The 23,169-nt window shown below is 43.4% G+C and overlaps 3 protein-coding genes across 4 annotated transcripts in view; 1 reads left to right on the top strand and 2 right to left on the bottom strand.

Moving 5' to 3' along the window:
- The window catches only part of gpc3 (glypican 3), an 83,453-nt gene extending 80,064 nt beyond the window's left edge, over positions 1–3,389 (bottom strand). The window contains exon 1 of the mRNA XM_040174621.2: positions 2,946–3,389. Coding sequence (XP_040030555.2) covers positions 2,946–3,102 — 157 coding nt within the window. The 5' untranslated portion in view covers positions 3,103–3,389. The remainder of the gene's footprint in view (positions 1–2,945) is intronic.
- Positions 3,390–7,862: 4,473 nt separating this feature from the next.
- cab39l1 (calcium binding protein 39, like 1) lies at positions 7,863–14,322 on the bottom strand. The gene is made up of 9 exons (XM_040175211.2): positions 13,878–14,322; positions 13,170–13,318; positions 12,913–13,077; positions 12,594–12,712; positions 11,658–11,826; positions 11,513–11,572; positions 11,366–11,431; positions 11,107–11,250; positions 7,863–10,904 (listed from the first exon to the last, which is right to left on the bottom strand). Exons 2-9 carry the CDS (start codon positions 13,284–13,286, stop codon positions 10,713–10,715), a joined length of 1,032 nt encoding a protein of 343 aa, XP_040031145.1. The 5' UTR covers positions 13,287–13,318; positions 13,878–14,322; the 3' UTR covers positions 7,863–10,712.
- Positions 14,323–15,096: 774 nt separating this feature from the next.
- phf6 (PHD finger protein 6) lies at positions 15,097–22,207 on the top strand. Of its 2 annotated transcripts, XM_040175208.2 has the most exons (11): positions 15,097–15,518; positions 17,376–17,544; positions 17,998–18,099; positions 19,025–19,158; positions 19,249–19,292; positions 19,537–19,697; positions 19,789–19,932; positions 20,035–20,139; positions 20,215–20,348; positions 20,876–21,005; positions 21,420–22,207. In XM_040175208.2, exons 2-10 carry the CDS (start codon positions 17,413–17,415, stop codon positions 21,003–21,005), a joined length of 1,086 nt encoding a protein of 361 aa, XP_040031142.2. In that variant the 5' UTR covers positions 15,097–15,518; positions 17,376–17,412; the 3' UTR covers positions 21,420–22,207. The 2 variants fall into 2 exon arrangements, with proteins under 2 accessions (XP_040031142.2, XP_040031144.2); XM_040175210.2 differs by lacking the exon at positions 17,998–18,099 and having other exon boundaries at positions 15,309–15,518.
- The last annotated feature ends 962 nt before the right edge of the window (positions 22,208–23,169 follow it).

Genomic DNA, 23,169 nt, shown 5'->3' with positions numbered 1-23,169 from the left:
AAAGTGTTGCTTGTCAGGTGGCAGATTCAGATTTGACTGATTCTTCACGTTTGAGCGTAATACCTCGAGCCATCGTGGGCGGCGTGCGAGCTCCCAGAACGCCCGACCCTCGCTGAGAGGCATTCACTCGTTCATCCACAGTTAATGAAGAATGAGCGTGTGGAGTTATGGAAAAGATTTACGCACACGGGTCTGCAGGCACACAGAGATTCTGGGCTTTACGGGGAGATAAAAGGGGCCACAATTCGTCCTCTGACGGGCTTAACATGTGATGTGGGGATATGTGTTCTTTAAAGCTTGAACACCATAACATTGATTTACAAGTGAATGTGTTGCAACCTATTTCTGCCTCAGTAAAAGCACTTGGTTTGGACATTAAGTACTGAACTCACATTACATTTTACTGCAGCAGCTCCTAACGGGGGTCCTGAGATCCCTCTGGGGCTGTGGGGGTTTAGCAGGTCTGCACAAAGACTAAAGGAACTGCTGACTGCATTATGTCAACACATTGGAAATTAAAAGAAGCAGCAGGTTATCTTCCTACGTTTCAGTCTCCCTATTCTCACAATGTTTAGTTACGTCAGTCCTATCACACGTTACTACAGAACGTTGTGTCTCAATGGGACAAAGTATTTTACTGAACTTATAATGGCTCTTCATAACAATTTGTAAATCGGCTTATTGAATGAAATTGCACTTTGTGTCTTGTTCCTCTGGGTTTGTATCCTTATGGTTGAAATGCACTTATATTGGGCGCTTTGGATAAAAGAGTCAGCTAAATGACACGTAATAATGTAATTTTACATTACATGTCATTTAGCTGACGCTTATATCCAACGACGCGTTCATCCAAAGTGACTTACAAGCAACTTACAATAAAGTGCATTCAATACAAACTCAGAAGAGCAAGAAACAAGAAAGTGCAATTTTATCAAATAATAGTAATAGAATAATAAGCCAATTTACAATTTGCTATAGATATAAGTTATCTATATAAGTCGTTATAAGTACAATTTAAGTGCTACAATGTTACTTTTCTCTAACATGAAGACAAAGTTGTCTTAACCGATGTCTTGTCCTTCCTCATTGTTGCACGGCGGTGTGTACAAACAAACAATAGCAGCTAAATCAGACAATTATTTGTTCCCTTTCAACCAAATCCAGAAAGTATGATAAGGGTATGGCGCTCTTCTTCGTCAAACTCATTTGATGAAGATGGTAAAATGCAGAGAAACTCATAAAACATTTATTATATCATGTGATATGCTATCCGTGAACACAGATTTATTTGGTTTTACATGCCTAATGCTAAATCAGAACCCAAATAGGTGCAATTCCCTTATATCCTACACTTCAATGAAGAATTTTAAAAATGCACTTATTTAGGGGAACGTTGACACCCAAAACAGCAGTAATGCATCATTTTTATTCCGGGGATTTAAGACGTCATCCATCTGGAATCACGTTTGTAACCGAGGAAAAAACAGATGTCATCCAGACAGTGGAACAAAGATTTAAGAGATGTTTGCTGAGCTGCCTTCAGGATCTCAAACAGAAGAAACGGGGCCAAAGGCTTTTCGAATCAGTGTTCTACATCAATCCAAATCCACAGCTCTGATTTGTTGCGTTGCCATTGGCCACTTGATAAAGCACCGTGGCACTATATGCCCACTTCATAAAACCAGCAATCACGCTGCAGCAGAGGAGCCGCGGGCATCTTGGGAATGTGTAAACCAAAGTAGCTTTTAACCGGCGAGGATGAATTGTCCCTCGGCTGACTGCCGGATTGATTTCCGGAGTGAGTAATGGTTTTGAGCTGCCTGGTGTGCAGGCTGTCCGGCTCAGACTGACCCTTCAGTGAACGTGCACAGCTGTGCTTCTCTCCCTCCGATGGTGTGTGTGTGTGTGTGTTTGGAGACGGGGGGGGGGGGGGGTAATATTTATTTCGACCTGCCACGATGACTTTAGGTTTTCTGCACGAAGGCCGCGGTGGAGGGTGCGTGATTAAAGATGTATGCACAGGCCCAGTGGCTGGAGCCTCGTGCACCCGCCGACGGGCGGTGAAGACGGGACGGATTGAGTGATAAAACGCGCGTCGCACGTTTGATTTAAAACTGAGATTCATCACACTGTTTGCAGCGCACATATGAAACTATTCGGCCAACCTCTTGGAAAATCGGGTGAGGTGTGCGAGATGCGTGGAGAGAAAACTGCGTTAACCCTGCAGCAACCCAGTTAACACGTGGAAGTTGGTTGTGGGATTTACCTGCAACACCGGATTAATTCCTCCTTTCAGCGCAGCGGTTTTTCTTTCCTCACGTCTCAAAAGTCAGGACACATCCCTGCGGGGCAGACTCGCTGACATTTGAGCTCCGGGGAGCAGTAATTACCTCTGGAGAACCACTTCCATTACAGATGCTTGGAGTGATATCACACCGCTGCGATGATGCGGAATAAAAGGGGCAGTTTGAACAGTGCATGTGCTGTTGTCATGTTGAGGACCTCATTATCCTTCTCACTTAAAACAGACTTGGCAGCAGGTGGAAATCGCCGTAAAACCAACTGCTTCCAATGTTGCGATGCACCGACTAAATGAGTTTACGTGGCTACACGTTTGGTTCGATAGGGAACCCAATCGATTCCGTAAGCATGCGAATTCAAACTGGATTTTTAACACAATTTGTAAATAGCCCATAGATTTTTTTTTGGAGCAGGTTGATGAATGTTGAGCCAGCGTGATTGAGTGAGTGTGTGGAAGTTAGACTAGACCTGCGCAGAGGAGACTTTCTCCAAAACTGAATAGAAATAGAAATCGCAGCGGGGAAAAAATACATGTTTAACCTACGGAAGTCCCAGCAACCAGAGAATGCACTAACATATGCGCACGCCGCGCGTAAAACCCGCGAAGCCACAACACGCACAAGCCTTGAGGGGAGGACGGTTACCTGAGACCGGGGTTTCGGGGACCCACTTGGAGCCCGGATGCAGGGACTGGAACACAGTGCGCACCTCCTGGCACGTCGGCACTTGTCCGCCGGGCAGGGAGAAGAGCTGGAGGGAGACGCACAGGAGGAGCGTGCCGCGGACCGATGAACAGACCATCGTGAAAGAGCGGCGCGTCGCGGGGAACCGGGAAGGATGGAGATTAAACTTCACAGGCGCGCTAAAGTTACCGGAGTATCTCTGGTTGGCTGGTGAGGCTGCGGCTCAGCATCCTCGTGCTCTCCTTCCACCGCCCCCTCAAACGGTCCGTATGCTCCACTCAGATGCGGATAACTTGAGTCCCTCTTCACTTGCGGCTCTGACTCCCGGCTTGCTGCACAGGTCGACGAGTCCCAGATACATGTGCTCGCTCCTCCAACCCTCCCCCTAAAAAAAGCGCGCGTCACAACGTGGACCTGCGTGTATTGAGTTTTCCCTGACGCGTATAGTAGTGATGCGATCTGATACATTGGCTGCAGGACTATTGGAGGGGGGAGGGGGGGGCAATGCGACTCAGGACCTGTGTGTTTGTCTTGGATGCATAGGATCATTCTATGACAGAGCATCGGATATAATCTGAAAATGCTTTTATTGTTCAGCCACATGGAGAAAAGGTGCACATCCTCTTTTTAACATAATCACACGAATCGAATTCAATCAAATTACCCAATTGCATTTCATATCGCTTGTTCGATCACCTTCTCATGCTGAGTGAACATCACCTCCACTCCGCTCCTGTAAGGGTCGATAAAGTGCTGCCACCTAGTGTTCAGTCTGACCGGGAGCCCAAAACGTAGCGCTCGTCCTCACGCAGAGGGAACAGTGCTCATACTCAGCCAGAGGAAAGCACATTCATCCCACTCACAGTCAATGCTCCATACACAAATGAACACACGAGTAGCTGTTCACAACATCCGGCAGCTTGCAGATGAATACTGCAATTTCATTCGCTTATATTAAGTATTTAAATTGTAGATAGTAGACAAACTAATGAGACACACACACACACACTAAAATATCCAACATTATTGCAACAAGGGAGAAGTTGCTCTTGTACCTGCAGGGAATATAATTCATTCTTTCAAGGGTTCACTGAAGCTTAAACATCTCTTCTCTTGGCTGTGCGTCTGAGAAACAAAGAGCTTTGCATGGATTTGCACAGCAGAGACTGGCAGAAGCTGAAAGCAAACCAACAAAACTCCCTGTAAACCCACACAAGTTCCACCTGCCAGCGCAAAATCAGGCCAAAGCGGGCTTGAGGGAAGGTGACCGGCAATACCTGAAGTGCACAAACTGCAGTAGATCCGTGTGCCCTACCTGCACTGTGAGCACTTTGGAACAGCAAAGTCGACGGCACGTCCAGGGATCCTTTTGCTGGGCTTTAAGAAATATATTAAATGTAATGGTAACACATTTTATCTCATTCTTTGAGGTTTTGTAGCGAAATCTGCTTTGTGCTTGTCAGTCTGATCAGTGGAGGTTCTCAGCACGTTAGCACGTAGAATTGAAACGTTGAAGGCATTTCTATAGAGATACATTTGTTTTGAAGAGAAATGTAGTGGAGAATATCTGCGATCCAGAGAAAGAACGAGCCCTCCAGCCAGAAGGAGCAACTAGGGCAGTAGATACTGAGCTACTTCACTGACTACACTAGATGCACCTTAGCTGGAAGACCATGAGTTTGGGGGGGATTCACATACTGGATTACTGCAAACACCTCTGACGCTTCCACTCCGAATCTGAAAAACAGAACCAAAAAAATAAATAAATCTATTTAGTAATTTAGACAATTATTTAAACCAATCCTACAACTCAATACTCTTTGCTAGCTGCAGCCATATTAAAACATGGGAAAGTAGGGATGTTTTTCTTCCACGGATATTAAAGTAATACAAACCTTGAAAAGCCCAATAAAAACCTTTGGAAAAGAACAATTTTCTAATAAAATATTTGTTGCCTTGCAATGATCAGAGACGGCACATGAACACTCCATCAATGCAAAGAGGACGGCCATCATCAGGTAGTCTACTGAATTAGTTTAATGGTCTGCAACTGAGGACTATAGATGTTACAAATAAACCAGTCTGGAAATAATCAAGCGGTTTACTTGGGTTTAAGTACTTAAACGTTTTACTTAAATGCATCTAGTTCACAGGCTGCTTAAACATAGCTGTCCATGCAAAAGCACACACGTGGAGGGGGGAGGGGGGTTACACAAGTAGGAGCACAAAAAGTTACAATAGAGACCAAAACACTTCTTACAGCGCAGACTACGGGATGTAGAGCAATCCGAGGGCTTCACACATGCGGTCCGCGACTGTGTGCGGCTTTGATAAAGTGGCGCCAAGAGCGGATTTGTAATGCGGTGATGAGCGCGTCAACTCAAATAAATAATGATCTCAAAACGCATCGGCGCTACACCAACAGCTGCGGTGGATGGATCTGTAACACTTTGCGGATAAATAAAATGGAACCTGGATGAGCCCAACGTGTCAGCGGCGACGCCATAACAAAAGAGCAGCGGAATCCACTTTTTATGCAACTTTAACGAGTCCTTGGACTTCCGCAGAACAAACACACGGATCATTTAAACATGCGTTACTTTAAAATGAATGCACAATATTAGGGGTTTCTTTTAACGAATCAGCAGTTCAATGGGGAGACATGGATTAAAAAAAAGTTAATAAAAAAAAAAAAAAAAAAAAAAAAAGGTATTCTAAATAAATTTAAATGATTTTAAAATAACTGCTTATTAAAATCCACGCGCGCCGATGTGTGTCGGAATAAAAGCAGCAACAACTCTTTGCAGCCTACCTTTGCGTCGCCTTTATTAGGTGCATTCTATCGGGTGACTGCATGCTACGCATCCTGCAGAAGCCTCCCGATATTGCCTGCACGTACCGTGTACCACGCAGATGTTGTAGCCCCCGCAGCAGTCTTTTGCGCCAACAAAAAAGTACTATCATGCATGAAATTTTGAGCATCTTTTCGTGTTGTTTTACCCTTTGTGGGGGTGGGGAGAACGCCGGCGATGCCCACGATGCGGAGATTTTCCCCAAGAAAAAGAAAGATCTCACAAGCGGGTTTGTAGGTATTTCAAAAAAGTTCTACCCCCCCCCTCCCTTGTGTCCATCGGGAAAACAAAACCTCTTCCCTGCACATGTTTGCAGACTGCACCTCGGAAGGTCTTTTTTTTAGTAACCCAGATCTCGCTCATCCATTCGCTGGTCAAAAGGAACCAAGGAGGCTTGTGACCCCCTAACCCCTGTAAAAAACCCTGCCCCCGCCTAGTCTGCAGGCGCACGTCCCTCCACCAGCCCGCCTCGTGTGCAGACAAACATCACCCACTATGTACTTTCGAGCTGGAAAAGTTTCGAGATCGTTACGCTGAGAGACGCGGCCGCTTCCCAGAAGCAGGGTGGCGATCCCTCCACTGCGTCGCCTCGCCGGCCGCCTTCCCTTCTTCCCGGGTTGAACTTTAACCTACTTTGCCATACTGGCGTTTACTTCCCCTGCGTCCATAGGCCGTTTGTAGAAGAGTTTAAAGGGAAAGAACAATAAACTGCAGCTGCCCATTTCGCGTATATTATTCCTCCCCCACGTGTCTTTGATGCTCATGAAGGAGTGATAAGGGTTAGTTGGGGTCTGGGAGCTTTGATGTTATTTGCCCGAAAATCCGTGTTAGTCGGTGGAAGGAAGATTTTGCATTAGTTTTAAATGTTACAATCTTCTTTTAAGGTATTCTGGTAGAGGATTGATGCATGTTTTCGGTCTGGTTGAGGCAGGGATTATCATTGACTCCCACACGGACAATAGGCTGACAGCAGGCCTCATGTTGGAACCCTCATGGTAGGATGGAATGTGTCCCAGTGTTTTGAACTGGGCTTACAACTGGGTGCGGGGGTATTTTTTTAGCAATATTCATTTGCATCACTGGGTCAATACCCTCGGCAAGATGTGAGCAAGTGGTCGACTCGGTCCAGTATATTTCAGAGATAGAACACTACGGGTCAATGAAAATAAATAGCTTAACTTGGGTTAGAACATTTCCTAACAAGCATAAGAAAAATAAAAAAAAATGTGGACGGATCTGGAGGTTTGCAGAGAAACTAAAAGGCTATTATTAGGTCAGCATTTCTTTGCACTAGTTAATTAATTAGTTTATGAAATGTCAGAAAACGCTTTCCTACAGCCCAAACGTGTTGGTTTCTTCCAACTAAGCCAAACATTCTCATTGAGGGAATCTATTCGACTGGTTCCCAAAAGGTAAAGAATGACCTTCCAAGCACGAAAATATTCACAATTTATAAAATAAACTGATTCTCGTTATATTCCGTCACAATACATTGTTTATGAAAAACCCCACTAAGCCATTGATACGAAGGGGTTTGAGTTGCTTTCACAGTACCATTACAATACGCAGGGAGAAAAGGCAGGAGACTGCAGTCAGTATTTACAGAGGTACCTTTCATTACGTCTGGAGGGAAACTGCACAGAGAGCCGTGGCGGCATCCCCTACCTCACTTCTCAAACCGGAGGAACCTGCTGCAAGTAGTTCTGTCTCTGAAGAAATGAGCGAGCGGGCAAATTGCTTAACCAGTAACTTAGTATTTCTCAGAGCAAGATCGCTCATCCATTCATTAAAGGGCTGGTACACCAACACAGGTGTGTTCACTTGGCTGATTAGACCTGGCTTGGGCGGAGCCGTAACTTTGGAGTTCAGAGACTTCAAGCACCAATTATGTGAATGTGACGCCCAAACAGATTGACCACTAGACACGCCCACACAGTAAGGAGAAGAGGCCCAATCAAGTACATTGAAAACAGCTGTGTGGGGAGGAGGCACCTGCGGCCACTAAACGGTTGACCCCACACAAAAATAAATTTGCCGTAAAGTTTTTTATTTTCATGAATGCTTTCACACTTTTATCCTTTATAAAGTTATGTACACGTTATACGCTCCCATGGTAAATAAAGAGAATATCCAGAGTGTCAAAAGAGAAGGGTAGGAAAAAAAAGAAAAAGGAAGGCAGAGTAAAAAAGTAAAGCAAAACACATTTCAACAGAGAACTCTAAATCATGAAATATATGGTACTGATCTTAAGGAATTTGTGTTGACGTCTACATAATATCGCCAGTGACTTATAAACTCATTATTAGGGTAGGGTTATAGAAACATAAACATGTTTACAATTGGACCCAATGATGCCACCAACTCCCCCTGATGGGACGACTGAGCAGCACGTCATGACTGGGCTCAATTTAAATCATATTATGAAGGATTTTTACTCTCAAATGAATTTTATTTTCTCTTACACAACAGTCAGATTATCTTGAATACTATTAGAGCCTATTATGCAACAGCTAGCAACCTGTATGTTTCTTTGTGATCGTACGTGTATATATATATATATATATATATATACATATATTAATTACTCTTTTGTAAATGGGGTAAGTATGACGTTTTCAAAAACTGGTTTTCACATTAAATAGTCAAAAAGGAGTTGATCACTGACAGGATTTTAAAGAACCTCAAACGCACTTTCAGACCAACTTTCTCTCATTAACTGGCGACATGATGGTGCACTGTGTGCAGGACTCAAGTCTTTTTGTGCATAATGTACCACATTCACAGCAGTCAAATTATTTTTGATCCGTCAAGGCCTGACAATAACCTCGTCACTATCTGGTGCAGTGTGCAAAATAGGGATTTAAATGGAAAAACAGAAGCTGTTCTGAGTATAGTATAGTCTTTTAAAATATATAATTACACTCACAGGATCACCCCAGAGTATCACGCATAGAGCTACACTACACTAGATGTGGATCTGCTGTGGATCACTTCAATCATTATGATCCGTTAAATGTCTTTTAAATAAGGCAACATTCATTACAAGGTAGCACACTGCAATTCATTATGAATTAACGTTTGTGTGGCACCACCCAATGAAATATTTCAATTCAAAAATCTTGTTTTCCATTGTGGAAACCAGGTCCCAGTCCCAAGTTTGAACATATACTTTTGTCAAATTCCGGCATGCATTCAAACGTCTGCTGTGTATTTTAAACAGTCAAATAAAATAGATTTTGTCCAAGAAAGAAACGAGCAAGAGAACACAGCATTTGCGAACTCAAATTCCATGAGGTATAGACGCTAGAAGACTGTGCGCTCAAAAAAACATTTTGGAATCCCTAATATGCCATATCAGTGGAAATGGCTGAAGTGAGGCAATAATTCATTTTTAAGAAATGTAACTAATCGGTGATGCACGCGAGGAACTCAGTGCTCTGCAGCCAAAACAAACTCTTGTTTTAAAAACATGCGTGTGCTTATGTGTTATGAGATCGGATACAATATGCTTGCTGATGCATCAAAACGCATGTTGCTGTGTATTTTATCAAAATAAGTCAGTAAAAAAAAAAAAAAATCAGACCAAAATACCTTTTGTATTCTTTGGTGTTTGGTGAGGTAAAGGTGATCTAATTTGTCATACCAAATGTCCATTTCCTACTGCATACCCAACTGAGACGTTCAGTTTGCGTGGAATGAAAACCAAATGTGGGAACTTTTTCAGTAAAAAAAAATAAGCACTTCCTGCTGAGTTATTATGAAGTCTCTTGAGCATGTGCACTGACTTTAAATTAGCATTATGCAGTGCTTATGTTGTAAAGCAGAAAAGCCCCAAAATAGCGTATCTCAGGTCATTTAAATCTCCATTAATGGATTGTTGACTAAATCATTGTTTCAAATGAACGGTTTCTATCTGCGCGCTGTGTGTGATGATAAGATCAATTGCGGTGAGCGGATGGCTGGTACCCTGCAGCGTTATCTGATGCCTTGCTTCTATTTCAGTCACGTAAGCCCGGCTGAGCGCGACCTAAAAAAAATTACAGCGCAAATAATTGATTCTTTTATGGTTTTGATTTCCCCTTCCTGTGCCAGCTAATGTCTCTGCGAGTACAGCACTGCAGGATCATTTGTGACCTCTGAAACCTCACACAATGCAGCCAATAGGCCTACCGCCTACACATTAATCAGCAAAAATTACCATGTACCAGCCGGGCCAATATGTTCCACATGTCTCGCTGCCAAAGTCCCTGTGCAAAACAATAGCTTTACAATAAGGCAATAGATCAAACCTATGCTAGTAGTTCCACTAAACATTTTTCAGAGAGAAAGAGTTACGGTCTTAAACGGTTTACCATGAAGATACATTAGGAAAATTATATTATATAATATATATATATATATATATTATATTATATAATTTTTTATTCAGTTACTTCTCAATCTCTAAAATTAAATATAGACATGCGGGAGAAAGACTTTCAAGAACACACATTGGCTGTGAAAGTTGGTGGGGGCAGTTTTTGTCATTCTAAAGTCTCTGTCAACGACCATGTATGTGGAAAGGGAACAGTTTAAGGTCCAATAATATAAGAATGGACTAAAATGCATTTCATTATCACCAAAGAAGAAGCACTATGGTTTAAATAACAGTTCTTGGCCCACACCCAAGTTGCTGGATGGAAATCACCTCCAAATACCAAAAAAAAAAAAAAAAAAACAGAAAATGAAGGAAGTAATCTTTGCTTGTTTTCCCTATATTTTGTAGTAAATATTACATTTTAATGAAGCATGTCTTTTAGACTCTCTCTTAACCCTCTGCAGCTGCAGCCACCACCTGTACATCTACCACCTGACGGGAGCGCTCGTCCACGACGCCTTAAGCTTCCTCCGGTGCCGCAGGCCTCTTCAGATCCCGGATCTGCTTGATCAGATAGTTCTTCTCGTCGCAGAACTGCTCGTCCTCCGATCGGTCGGTCTGGAAGTGGCCGAGGAACTCCACGAGTTTGGTCTGGTTCTTCAGTAGGATGTCGAGCACGGGCTGAGTCTTGTTTGGGTTTGCAACAAATACCTTTTAGAAAAAGGGGACAGCGTTGATTGGCAGTTTGCAAAGTTTTATCCGAAAAATTACCTTCACTTCTGTTGAACCCCAGACCAGCTTTAAATATTTTACCAGCGAATATCAGCAGGCTATTTTATGAAGCCTTTCAAAGAACAACTGGATCGTTAAACAGGAAACTGTTGCACTGATGACACGTGTTTTATGAGCACACCTTGAACACATGGAATGCTTCAAACTGGATGTTTCGACTGTTGTCTCTTAGCAGGTTCATCATCAGCTTCAAGTTCTCAGCCCGACTGATGTATTTAGTCATGACAGTGAAGTTGTGTCTATCCAGCAGAAGTTCCCCAAGGAGCTGAAAAACAGTATTTTATTACAACCACGTCGTTATTGTAATGCCGTGGGTAACCATGTCGGTAATGCTTGAATCCAAAAGAAAAAGTGATTCGGATGAACAGTGGAGCTTCTACCTTCAAAGACTGTCGCTTGGTGACGTAGTTCTCAGAATGCAGGAGCTTCTCGTATTCTGTGAACACCTGAAAAGACATTTCACAAGTATATTAATACGCACAAAAGAAGTGCTCTGTTGATTATAGGCAACCACTCACGAGGCTCACCCGGTCATAGTTGTTCTCCAGGAAATCTGCACACATAATCTTGTGTCTCGTGAGGAGGTCCTGAGAGGAAACAGGAGAGGTATTAGAGACAAATCGTTAAAATAAAAAAGGTGCTGGAAACCAGAAAGAAAGTCCGCCACTGAACCTTGAACGAGGCAAAAGCATCTGAGGCGATGTCAAAGGTTGAGAGCTCCACATAACCGAAGAAGCAGTAGAAGTCTTCAGAGAAGAGCACCGTCCTCGCCAAAGGCTCGTGACGCAGGCACTCTCTCAGCATCATCCCACAATTCAGAGCCACTTCTGCGCTCTCATATCTGCAGAGGGAAGGACATGGCAAGCCCACGTCAAGTCACTGGCCTCAGAGAGTAAATATAGGACAGTTATAAAACAAAGAAAACAATTTGTTTCTTTAAGGAATTCCATACTGATGAGCAGGACACAATATATTTTTTTCATGGTGTGAAACGACCAAATGTGGACTATTAACGACCAAATGTGGACAATTAACCGTGCAGACGAATCATCTTCAACATCAACGCTAAATGTCAGGTAGTAATGTCCATCTCTGCCTATCAAAACTGGATGGTCTACTTTAGAGATCATAGAGTAAACCATCCAGTCATTTTTGATCAAAGCTAAAAAAGAAAAAACAAGTAGAGTGGCAAAGATGGCATTTCATCCACCGAAAGCAGCTTCAACCGACCACAATGCAATGCAGCCGTGAGACATGTTGCTCTGCAGGATGACTCAGTTTTTCAGAGCTGTGAAACCAGCACTGCTATCGCTCTCTTCATCAACCGGCGGACCCCACAGGTAAAAGCAACAAGTTCCCGCTCGTTCCTCTGGGAGTTGTTGAAACACATAATAAGTAATGACGAAAATAACGAGGCATGTTTATGAAGTGACTTCTACCTTAAAAAAATTTTTTTTTTAAACTTTGTAGAGAGCCTTAAACGAAACCTTGAAAGTCGAAAGTATCCAAGGTGGGACTTGCCTTTATTACATGTTATGTAAGTATGAAGCACTGACATTCAACATGTATTAAACACTCAGTTCCTGTAGCCTGAAAAGATTGACTTACCCCTTCAGCAACATGAAGAGGATCTTTTGTTGTGTAGAGATGTATTCTACTGTAGGTGTTCGGCTGCCAATCTGACGTCGCACAATATTACTGAACAAATGAACCACATCCTTTTTCCCCTGTGAAAACAAAAAACAAAAAAGCGCACAGAGCGATGAATGGCAGACTGGTTACAGATGACATGCAAAGACCTTTTTTTGCTTTTGACATCGATGTTCAAATCGTGCACGTAGTGGGAGCGACCCTGATCATTTGAAGGAATCAATACAGTATTCACACATTACGTCAGCGCAGAAAGTAGGTGCCTTTTCCCCCCCACCTCAAAATCAATCCTCTGCAGGTTTGCAATGAGAGCAACCAGGAGGTTGGTGTTGTACAGCTCCTGTGCGAGCTGAGCCACAGCTTCGGTTTGAGGCTCCTTGTCACCTGTTCCACTAAGTACCTCCTTCAGTGACGCCAGGTTTTTGGACACCTCCTCTGCGACCTTAATTGTGGAAAAAGAGTTATCAACTGCGACTATCAGTTGGAGATGAGAATAAGACACAACACGCCAGTACGAGACAGTTGAGAACTGACCTTTTCACACTTTTTGCTGTCCCCAGCATCCATCTTTTCCATGTAGGCCACATTCTCCTTCAAGCTCCGCACTATTTCACCTGGGCTCTTCTGAGACTTCCCAAAAGGAAAAGGCATGACTGGAGGCCGGTAAATCCAAGGCGAAAAATCTGAAGAAACAAAAACGCTGGTTCAAGAAACTACTAAAAGCGAGCTATTCCACTTCCTGTATGTCTTTGCATCAGGAAATGGCTGAAAAGCTTTCACCTGACGGAAGCCACAGCACAGCTAAGTTAGTTATGTCGTCAGACTGAGAATAGACAGTCAAAAGTTTAACTGTTGAGTTACAGTGCTGAAGACCATGACAGCACACGCAGCTAATTAGCTAGCCGTGCTAACCGTAGGGTTAGTTTTCAAAGATAATGCAGGTAGACTTCCACGATATGTTTCCACCTCAGTCGTGAGGTTTGCTAAGTTAGCATTAGCCCCGGCTAATAAAACGCAAACTTTCCGATCGAAACAAGGTTGTAACGGAAAAAATGACGGTTACACAGTCAACGTTACAGCAATGTTCATCAGCAAAGTTGAGCTAGCTTGTGACCTAATTAGCAGTAGCAAGAAACACGAAAACTAGCTCGAGTCCGTCCGCGGGCGGACAGCGAGTAAAGTGACCGTGGAAAACACACGTACACACTGCTGACATATTCAGTAAAAACTGTCAAGACTCACCGAGTGAACTCTCGTGTTGAAGCCGAAGGAGGCTCGGCGGCTAAAGCTTCGCTAGCTCGCTAGCAAGTTGTGCCCACTTTCTTTTCCGCCGTAGCGCTATTACTTTGAAATGTCTGTAAGGTTATCTGGGATCTTGTGGCCGGAGGTTGTCTAGCGTGTTTCGATCGCAGCTAAAAGTTGCTCAGATGGACGACCTTCATCGCTGTGGCGTTTCATATGAATCTCTCTACTCGTGACCGTCCGTCCCCTAACTTGCTATCTGCCTAGTTGGGAAGAGAGTTGCTGGCCGGCCTAACAACTTCATTTCCCTGTTCTCTTCTGTTGAAACCCTCGTCCTCCCCTCATCCCGGGGACACTGGGCGGGTATGTTTTGCTTTACAAAATGACTGACACTACAGTTGTCCAATGGCTTTAACCAAGGCGAGGTGGTGAAAACTCCCTCTGCGCTGTAGGTGCGCATGTTTTGGCACGTATACATTTTTGGTGGGTGGACCCGTTTAAGAATGCACGGGAAGGCCCTTCAGCCGGACGGCGCTGCGACAGCAACCAAGTGCACCTAAGTTCTCTTGAAAAGACAAGGCCTAAAAATGTTTTTAGAAGTTTTGAGAAAGACCATTTCATCTTATGTGTGCAGGAACGTCTGTATTTTGTTGTGTAATGTATACCTATTGGCATAAGGATAATTAGTATCCAATTCCTCTATGTGTAACATATGTGGCAATAAATGGCTTCTGATTCTGACTCTCAACATCGTCCAGAATATTTAGACATTTGATACACGTCAACTCACAACTACGAGCATTTCTGGAGAATAGTGATGGTTTCACTTTCCGCTTTTGATTAACACCTGGCCATATAGTCCAATGTCAAGTAGAATTGTGCTGCAATGTTTGTTCAGGCTTTTGATACCATTGATCACAACCCTGTGAAATAAGCTGCTTTGGGAATGGCTTCAGGATGTCTCACAAGAATTTATTGTATGTCCTCCGATGATTATTTTATATAATAACTGATATATAATAAAAACATATTTATCAATCATTTTGGTAGTGGAATGTTTAATTTTGTCTGTCAGCTGTTTAACCTTTCAGGGGCCAAAACGAAGGACCACACCACCCACTCTGTATTCTGACACACATTTAAGTACAGTTAACCTAAAATGAATATATACATGGACGTTTTTAAATTAATATCCCACGAATTAGCAAATAAATTAGAGGTTCGACAGTAGGTATTACATGGCAAGCACTTAAGAAATTACAGTTTGTCTGCTAAGGAGCCCTGAAACCACCTGCAACAACTCGTTTTTCAAGTCTGTGTAAAATCCCGGTTACATCTGCATAAAACATAGCCTGGCTGGATCCATCAACAATAAAGCTGTCTTGATGAGATATCTCCGTAAAGCACTTTCGTCTCCTTCACACTCGGACTTCCTTGGTACACTGCAACGTACCCTCGCCAACCAGACCTTTATTTTGAAAGCCCCGCCCGGAAGTCCCGCTGCGAGGAGCACTGCAGCTAGCTTGATGCTAGCGCGAAAAGCTCACGAATACTTCTGAAGGACGGAAAGAATCCCAGCCGCTGCTCACAACACTTTTTCATCTCCTCCACCGCCTCGGCGTTTTACATTTGCATCGGCAGGTAAGATGCGAGCTGTGAATTACCGGCTGGACGGCGGCCGCCGAGCGGTCCGGCCTCTTCACCGTCCAGGCCGTGTTGCTGGCGTACGAGCCGAGCCGCTGTGTTCACGGGGAACATCGCGTATGGCGCTCTTTGCTTCCAAACGGTTCGACCCGCGCCTGTCATCACGATTTCCCAAATTTAAAGGGCAATATGCGCTGTTTTTTTCGGTTTCCAGGAGGAAAATAATGTCGACACAGGGTCATGTTTTCCAACCACCGACATTTGTTTCCCCCCATGAAGAGGCCTTGGGGGAGATTCCGGGGCGTTTAGATGTTTGAAATGAAGTTTTTGAGTTTTCGTCGAGTTCCTTTCACGAGAGAAAGACACACACCCCCTTCGATTCAAAACTTTGCAAGGGGGGATTTTATGTCACTTTTTCCCCTCCACGCTCGCCTTGTTCTTCTCGCACATCGACCTCGACGCCGCCGTGTGACACGGGATTGTGTTACGGGCTCGTTTCTGTGAAGACCCGAGGTGTAAAAACCCGCTATTTTCGGTCCTTTACCCGCCCGGGTTTGTGTGTCTGCACGCGGGCTGCGCGGATGCAGCCGCTGCAGTGAAATCCCGGCCTTGCTATCGAGGCTCTGATGGATCTATTGAGGCGTCGCAGCACAATGCTGCCGAGATATGAGACACAGATAGCCCGTAAACGAATGCGCTATTAGGGTTTAAATACACTATTTTACTGCTCTTATTTAACACGTGAAGCGCTTTGTCGACACCAGCACAACATCTCTGCAAATTATGTTTGATCTGTTACTCGCCTACGTTGAGCAACACAGTGGTGGAATAACAATCGATCTCGCATCATTTGAGATAAAATATTGTTTAAAATACAATACACAGGTTTAATATAAATGTAGCTGAAATGGTGCACTGCTAATATTCAAACCATCCCGGCTCATGCTAATGTGTGTGTGGGGGAGCTTGTGTGTGTCTGTCTGTCGTCTCCGCTGATCAGACACTAGAGCCAAATATTGCATATTTCAACCGATTCATAATTCTAATAGGATGGTTTCAGGTGGTGCAACAGGACGTGCTTGCATATTGGAGCAGACTATGGAAAAAATATAAAACATGTTGCATCATTTGCAGAAAAACTACTAAATGGGAAGGTGGGTGTTTGGAACGTAATTAGAAAAGCCCCTTCTTCTTTGATTTCCATAATTCTATATCCTGTTCAGTCCGATTTATTCCCTGAAGGACTACTGGTAAAAAAACGTTTTTAAAAAAACAGGACCTCACAAAATTCTGATATTGGTCAGCAGTTTTACCAGACACACTTGTGATTTTGGTAGTCACACTTCAGGCCAAAACCAACTGGGACCAGAAGTCGACAAAGCGTGAAGCTGTGGTCAGCTGTGCCAACTTGGAGTAGGAGTTTAGTAGCTGTAATGGCTGCCTGTCTTTAGGGTTTCATCATTTAATACTAATCTGCGAGGGATGCTTTGCTAATGTTAATCCCTGGTTAAAAACGCATAATAACCGAATGAACCACTCTGATCTGTTATCATGTCACATTTTGTTACTTCATTCACTCTTATTTATGTTGCAAAGGATCCTGGGCATCACCATTACATTCTATTCATTTTAAAGTTTCATGGCATCTAGTTTGAACCAGGTGTGAGCTCAGATTATTACGAGTGCATTCACGTACATGAAAGCTGTTATACTGAAATTATAGAGGACACCAGGCATTATTACTCTGACTGTTTTACAATTGTTTCAACTACTTTGATAATAACGATTAAAAGGATCTACCAGCCTGTGTAATATGAAGCTATCTTGTTGTTTACACTGTTTTTTTTCCATCAGAGACTTGGCCCACCAGAGGGAAAAAAGGCCTTTAGTCATGTCGGGACAGAAGAGAGGAGCGGCAGCGCGGCTCCTTAAATGTTCCTTCTGCAGAACCAACCGGGACAAGGAGTGCGGGCAGCTGCTGCTGTCGGACAGCCAGAAGGTGGCAGCCCACCACAAGTGCATGGTGAGGGGAGCACTGCTCTCAACTTTTGTAGCCTGTGATCCTTGTAGTCTACACCAAGGCATGCGCACATTGTAAACATCATCACCGCGCCAACAATTCGGCCCTAAACAGCTTTGGATTGTGCGCTATTTATTGTCACCTTTTGTAAGCCTATTAAATATCGGTATTTCATGGCGAAGGGATTTATCTCCTGTAAATGATCTCGAGAGGCCCCAATGTGTCTTTGGTCACATGGGCTATTCTGACTGTTCTACCATTTACATTTGACGATAGTTACATCACTGGTGAGGTCAGTTAAGCTGCTGCTTAAACACACGGGACATCGGTGTGGATATTGAAGCATCAGCAGTGGTCATAGGCAAAATGAAAATGCAGATATTGCACTTCTCATCCTCATAATAAAAGACTGCACAAACCAATTTCCATTTTTCTGTTAATAAATGTCCCATGCAGCTTTTCTCCTCTGCCCTGGTCACATCTCACTCAGACAGTGAAAACATCGGGGGATTTTGCATTGAGGATGTGAAAAAGGAGATCAAGAGGGGAAATAAATTGGTAAGTGTTAGAATCCATCAAGTGAAAACCACAAATCTATTCAAATTAATATGTTAATAGCCCGACGAGTCACTGTGAACATATGAGCATGTGCAGCAGCTGCTTTATTGAGCGAATGAGGATGCTTGCTTCATAGATGATTGGATGCACACACAACACGTATGTGCATTTACAGACAAGGTGTGGTCAACAATACAGTTCTTAAACTTTTTTTAATTATGTTTTGCAGGAACGTTCCTCATTCTGACGGACTATTAGACTAATGGTTCCTATGATATTTAGAGGATGACAAGCTGCACTTGAAAGTCTGAAGCTGAAATGGAATTTAATCTAATTGTCGGCATGTTTAATTTGTCACGTATCTCAAAGCGTTATGTGGACTTTAATTATTTGACACCTGTATTTATTTTTATGGACATTAATTTTTTTGTTTTTTGTTTATCGTAAAGTTGACTTTGAAGATTGTTTTAAGATTGAATTAGGAATATTCTTATACTTTTCATATAGTCATCTATTCAATACAAAAATATATTTTGCTTCCCCCAGACATTGATGTATGTAGTGGTTGACGGTGGCGCATTGGTAGAGGGTGCGCCGGGAACCGAAAGGTTGGCGGTTTGAGCTCCATGTCCCAGGTTGAAGTGTCCCTGAGCAAGACACCTAACCCCTAATTGCTCCCCGGGCAAAAATGTAAAATGCCATGGGTTAAAAATGCAATGCAAGTCGCTTTCAATAAAAGCGTCAGCTAAATGACCTGTAATGTCCGACTTTAATTATTGGTCAGACCCGTACGTTTTACATTATTATTTGACAAATCACATTGGTGGTTTCCCGCTATTTGGAATGAACGTTTAAAGATTGTGGACGTGTCTGCACGGCTGTTTTATTCTTCTTAACGATGTGGGTCTGTTTCCATCCCCCTCAGATGTGTTCCTCGTGCCACCGGCCGGGCGCCACCATCGGCTGTGATGTCAAGACGTGCCGGAGGACGTATCACTATTACTGCGCTTTGAAGGACAAAGCCCAGGTCAAAGAGAATCCCTCACAGGGGATTTACCTGTAAGTCACTTTGCCGTTGCTGCCGCACAGAACAATGTTCTTTGTTCCGTTTCCATGGAATTGAAATATTTTTCTTCTGCCCCAAAACAGTGTTTACTGTCGCAAACACCGGGATGCCTCTGACGGCATTCAAGGTAAAGTATGGGAATCCGTTCCATTATTATTAAGCTGCATGGGGGACTGGATTTATCAGCCATTGAATATCACATTCGTAGTAATTCGCTCACACACAATCGACTGTTTTGTGCTTTGTCGTGTGACGAAGGTCTTGATGCGTTATCCATCTCTAAACAATGCTCGCCAGTTCTTTACTCGGCTCTTTCGTGAACAGAAACAGGTTTTTTTTTTCCTAATGGGCGACTGTCGGTTTGTCGTTAGATGAAGAGGGAGCCGTGGCCAGTGAGTCCGAGTCGTCGCCCCCGCAAAGCCGGGGAAGAGGGAGGTTTGAGAAGGGCCGAGCCAAAGCTGGATCTCGTGGCCAATCGGAGGACACCCGCTCTACTTCCTCGCAGGCCGCAGACGAGGAGAGCTCCTCCCACGTAAGGCGGCGGAGTCCGATTGAGTGGAGCGTTCTGTCGGCCGCCTGCGGCCCCCGGTCCTTATGGTTGTCGTTGTCCATGTGTTTTCCAGCGGGACCGCTCCCCTTTGCGTGCCAACGTGGGAGACGGTGGCCAGCGCTGTGGCTTCTGTCACTCTGGCGAGGAAGAGAACGAGACGAGGGGCATGCTCCACACCGACAACTCCAAAAAAGTGGCTGCACACTACAGGTGCATGGTAAGCTTGTTGCACGCGTGCGTGGGTGGTCGGGTGATTTAATATGGCGTATGTACATCAATAGTGTAGCCACTTTAACTGTCACCTGTGATCTCTTCCCAGCTTTTTTCCTCGGGGACGGTGCAGCTGACCACGACGTCACGCGCTGAATTTGGAAACTTTGATGTGAAAACGGTCATCCAGGAAATCAAGAGGGGGAAAAGAATGGTGGGATGATAGAAGTCTCCTGCAATACCCTCTGCATAAAATAAGATTTTTGACAAAAAAAAAATGTTTTTCCAGAAATGCACACTGTGCACTCAGTTGGGTGCTACCATCGGGTGTGAAATCAAGGCGTGCGTGAAGACCTACCACTACCACTGTGGTCTGCAGGACAAAGCCAAGTACATTGAAAACATGGCCCGTGGCATCTACAAGTGAGCGCAACGAGCTTCAAACACATTTCCAGAATTTGACCCAATCATATGTATGAATTGTCTTTTTATAGGGAGATTCCCTGTATATTTACCGATATTAAGATCATGCTATAGGTTTGTCAGGCTGCAGTTGTGCCTTGTGCGCCCTTAATGTAAAGGATGTTCAGCAAATTGTTTTTGAGCTTGATTATAGATTAGCTTTTATTTTACAGATTTGAAATATGATTTTTAACTTCTCCACCTGAAGACAACTGTAGACAGTCTTCCCCCAACTGGAGTGTAACGCTGATTAATTAAAGACAATGATTTTTGAAATATTGCAAATTCAGGTTCATTCGCTTGCGGTCCTTTTTCCCGGCTTGAATCAACCTACGTTTGTTGTGTCCGTTTATATCTATATTCTTAAACTAGCAGCAGGAATGTGCATCACCTTTTAACTTAGTTTGAACCACATCAAATCACATTTGCATTGAACTAATAATGGCTTGTCTGTTATTGTGAGATTTACTCTTTTTTTCCCCTTTAAGACTATACTGCAAGAACCACAGTGGCAACGAGGAGAGGGATGAAGAAGACGAGGAGCGGGAGAATCGCAGCAAACAGAGAGCGGCAAACAACAGCGGAGACACACCTGCAACGCAAGTCAACGGCAACTAGGTGGGTCGGTTGCTCCGCGCATACAAAGGGTTTTTAACATGTCCAAATCGTCCACCATTCATGTCAAACAGTGGGGTCAGTGTTTTCCCACAGCAGCAGTATCATCTGCAATATATTTGTTTAATAGGCACTAGTGTCAGTATTTGTTAATATTTATGAACCTTTTTATTTATTTTCTTTTTCTTCTTTTTAAATGAATAATGTTGGAATTTACTTTCTCTATCTAACTATATTTACCTTACACTTACTGCTATTCTATTTTGCACCAGTAACACTTACTTATTTTAACTATTTATGCTTATATTTTAAATCTACTGTTTAGTCTTATTCTTCTGTTCTGTTGTTGAGCAATGATTTTTCTCAAGCTCTATGTAGTTGTTAATAAGCGTTTTAACAACGATGCCGCTCTTACAGGTCCTCTGGTGGACGTGGCGTGGGGAGAAACCAGAAGGAACTTCAAGACAAGGGACAGATACTTCTTTTTATACCAAATCTTAGGCCGCTCCCACGAGTCCTTTTTTCTACGCGTTTTCTCCTCCGTAAATGGACACGATGTCCCTTGTGAACCAGATGTCGTGTACGTGTGAAACCCTGTTTCGGCTCGACTGCGTGGGCCGCTCACAGGCCGGCGGTTCTTCCACAGCACCTGACTGCTGCAGGATTACCGAGAGCCACGCTGCTCTTTCCCAGGAGTCAGCGGCAGGCTCAATTTCAAATACGTGTACTCTTTCCGCAAATAAAATCTGATGGGACTGATCTTTTGATTGTCACTCACTGTCCGTGCCCCCCCTTTGCAGATTACATGACACACACACTTGCTGAAACAGATGCATTCTGGATCTTTTGCTTCTCAAGGACGCTCTTTTAAGCGGGGTCTGATTACTAGTCTATCAAGTTGTGCAGTTTGATTACCCTGTTTCTGTAATAATGTCTTATGAATACTCTTCTCATTTTAGCCTTTCTTGATATGTAATATTTTGCTACTGTATTAGGAGAATATCTGGATTTCAGTCGCAGTTACAAGTTTCGCCGGCATGCACTTGTATTATCCTTCACAAGGTGGCATTTTAAAATTTAGCTACAAAAGAGCAATGTAAAGCTCTTTAGAAGAGATGGCCTGACTTTGTTTGATGTACTGTTACCTGTATCTCTCCAAATGTACCCATGAATGATTGGAAATAGAAAAATATTTTTATTTTACAGCTTTGTTATTTTTTTTAAAGTACGACCGCAGGGCACTGGAAACTCATCAGTATGGCGGGAAGGTCCCGGGATGTTAAAGGTAAAAGGCCTTTAGGGAGGTTGGAAGAGTGAGAAATGTCGAGCTCAGAACATTCCTGCTCCTGTTAAAATGGAAAGATTTGGCCATTTGCTTTATACAGATTGAGAATCATTTGTCCATTTTTCGGTCCACACTCTAATATGTAGACAACTTTATATATTAGATATAATATGCTGACTCTAAAGGTGTTTAGTCATATCCTTTGTGAGAATTTAAGTCACAATTATGGAAGGCTGCTACAACATTTACACTCAATCTGAGCTGAACAAGTGAGTGTACTATAAATATGGTAAGACTGAATATGTACCATTTTTACATAGAACACTATGAAGACTTGTTTAGAGCTAAATTCCCATTTGATTTTACATACTAATTATAAAACTCCGATGTGAACTGCTTTGCACTGAGGGAAATTAGCATTAATGCGTAAAATTCAGTTAAATTGCCATTTCAGAATGTGCTAGGGCACGATTATAGTATACAAATAAGAATTCAAAATTTGTTTTGAAAAAAGATTCCATTTCTCACACAAAGAACAATATAAGGCAGCAGTTGGTCCTAGTTCTTACCATCAACATTGATTACCTTGCTCAGCATGTGTTTTAGGGTTTTGTTGAACCCATCTGTCTGAGGGTGATAGAGGTTCTGATTTGGCTCACCTTTAGACTTTGGCACAGACATTTCATCCCTTTGGACATAAGGCGGGGGCCTTGGTCTGTCAGGATTCCATCCGGCAGGCCCACTCTCCTGAGGAGTAGAAACATCTCAGTGGCGACCATCTTCCCAGTAGCATACCGTAGAGGAATGGCCTCCGGTGTTGTGGAATTCAGTATAACCAGATCGCGGTGACCACGGCTAGACTTCGGTAAGGGCCACTATGTC

Source organism: Gasterosteus aculeatus, chromosome 4 (assembly GCF_964276395.1).
Source record: "Gasterosteus aculeatus chromosome 4, fGasAcu3.hap1.1, whole genome shotgun sequence".
In the NCBI taxonomy this organism is placed as follows: domain Eukaryota; kingdom Metazoa; phylum Chordata; class Actinopteri; order Perciformes; family Gasterosteidae; genus Gasterosteus; species Gasterosteus aculeatus.
This window is presented reverse-complemented; position numbering and strand designations above follow the sequence as displayed.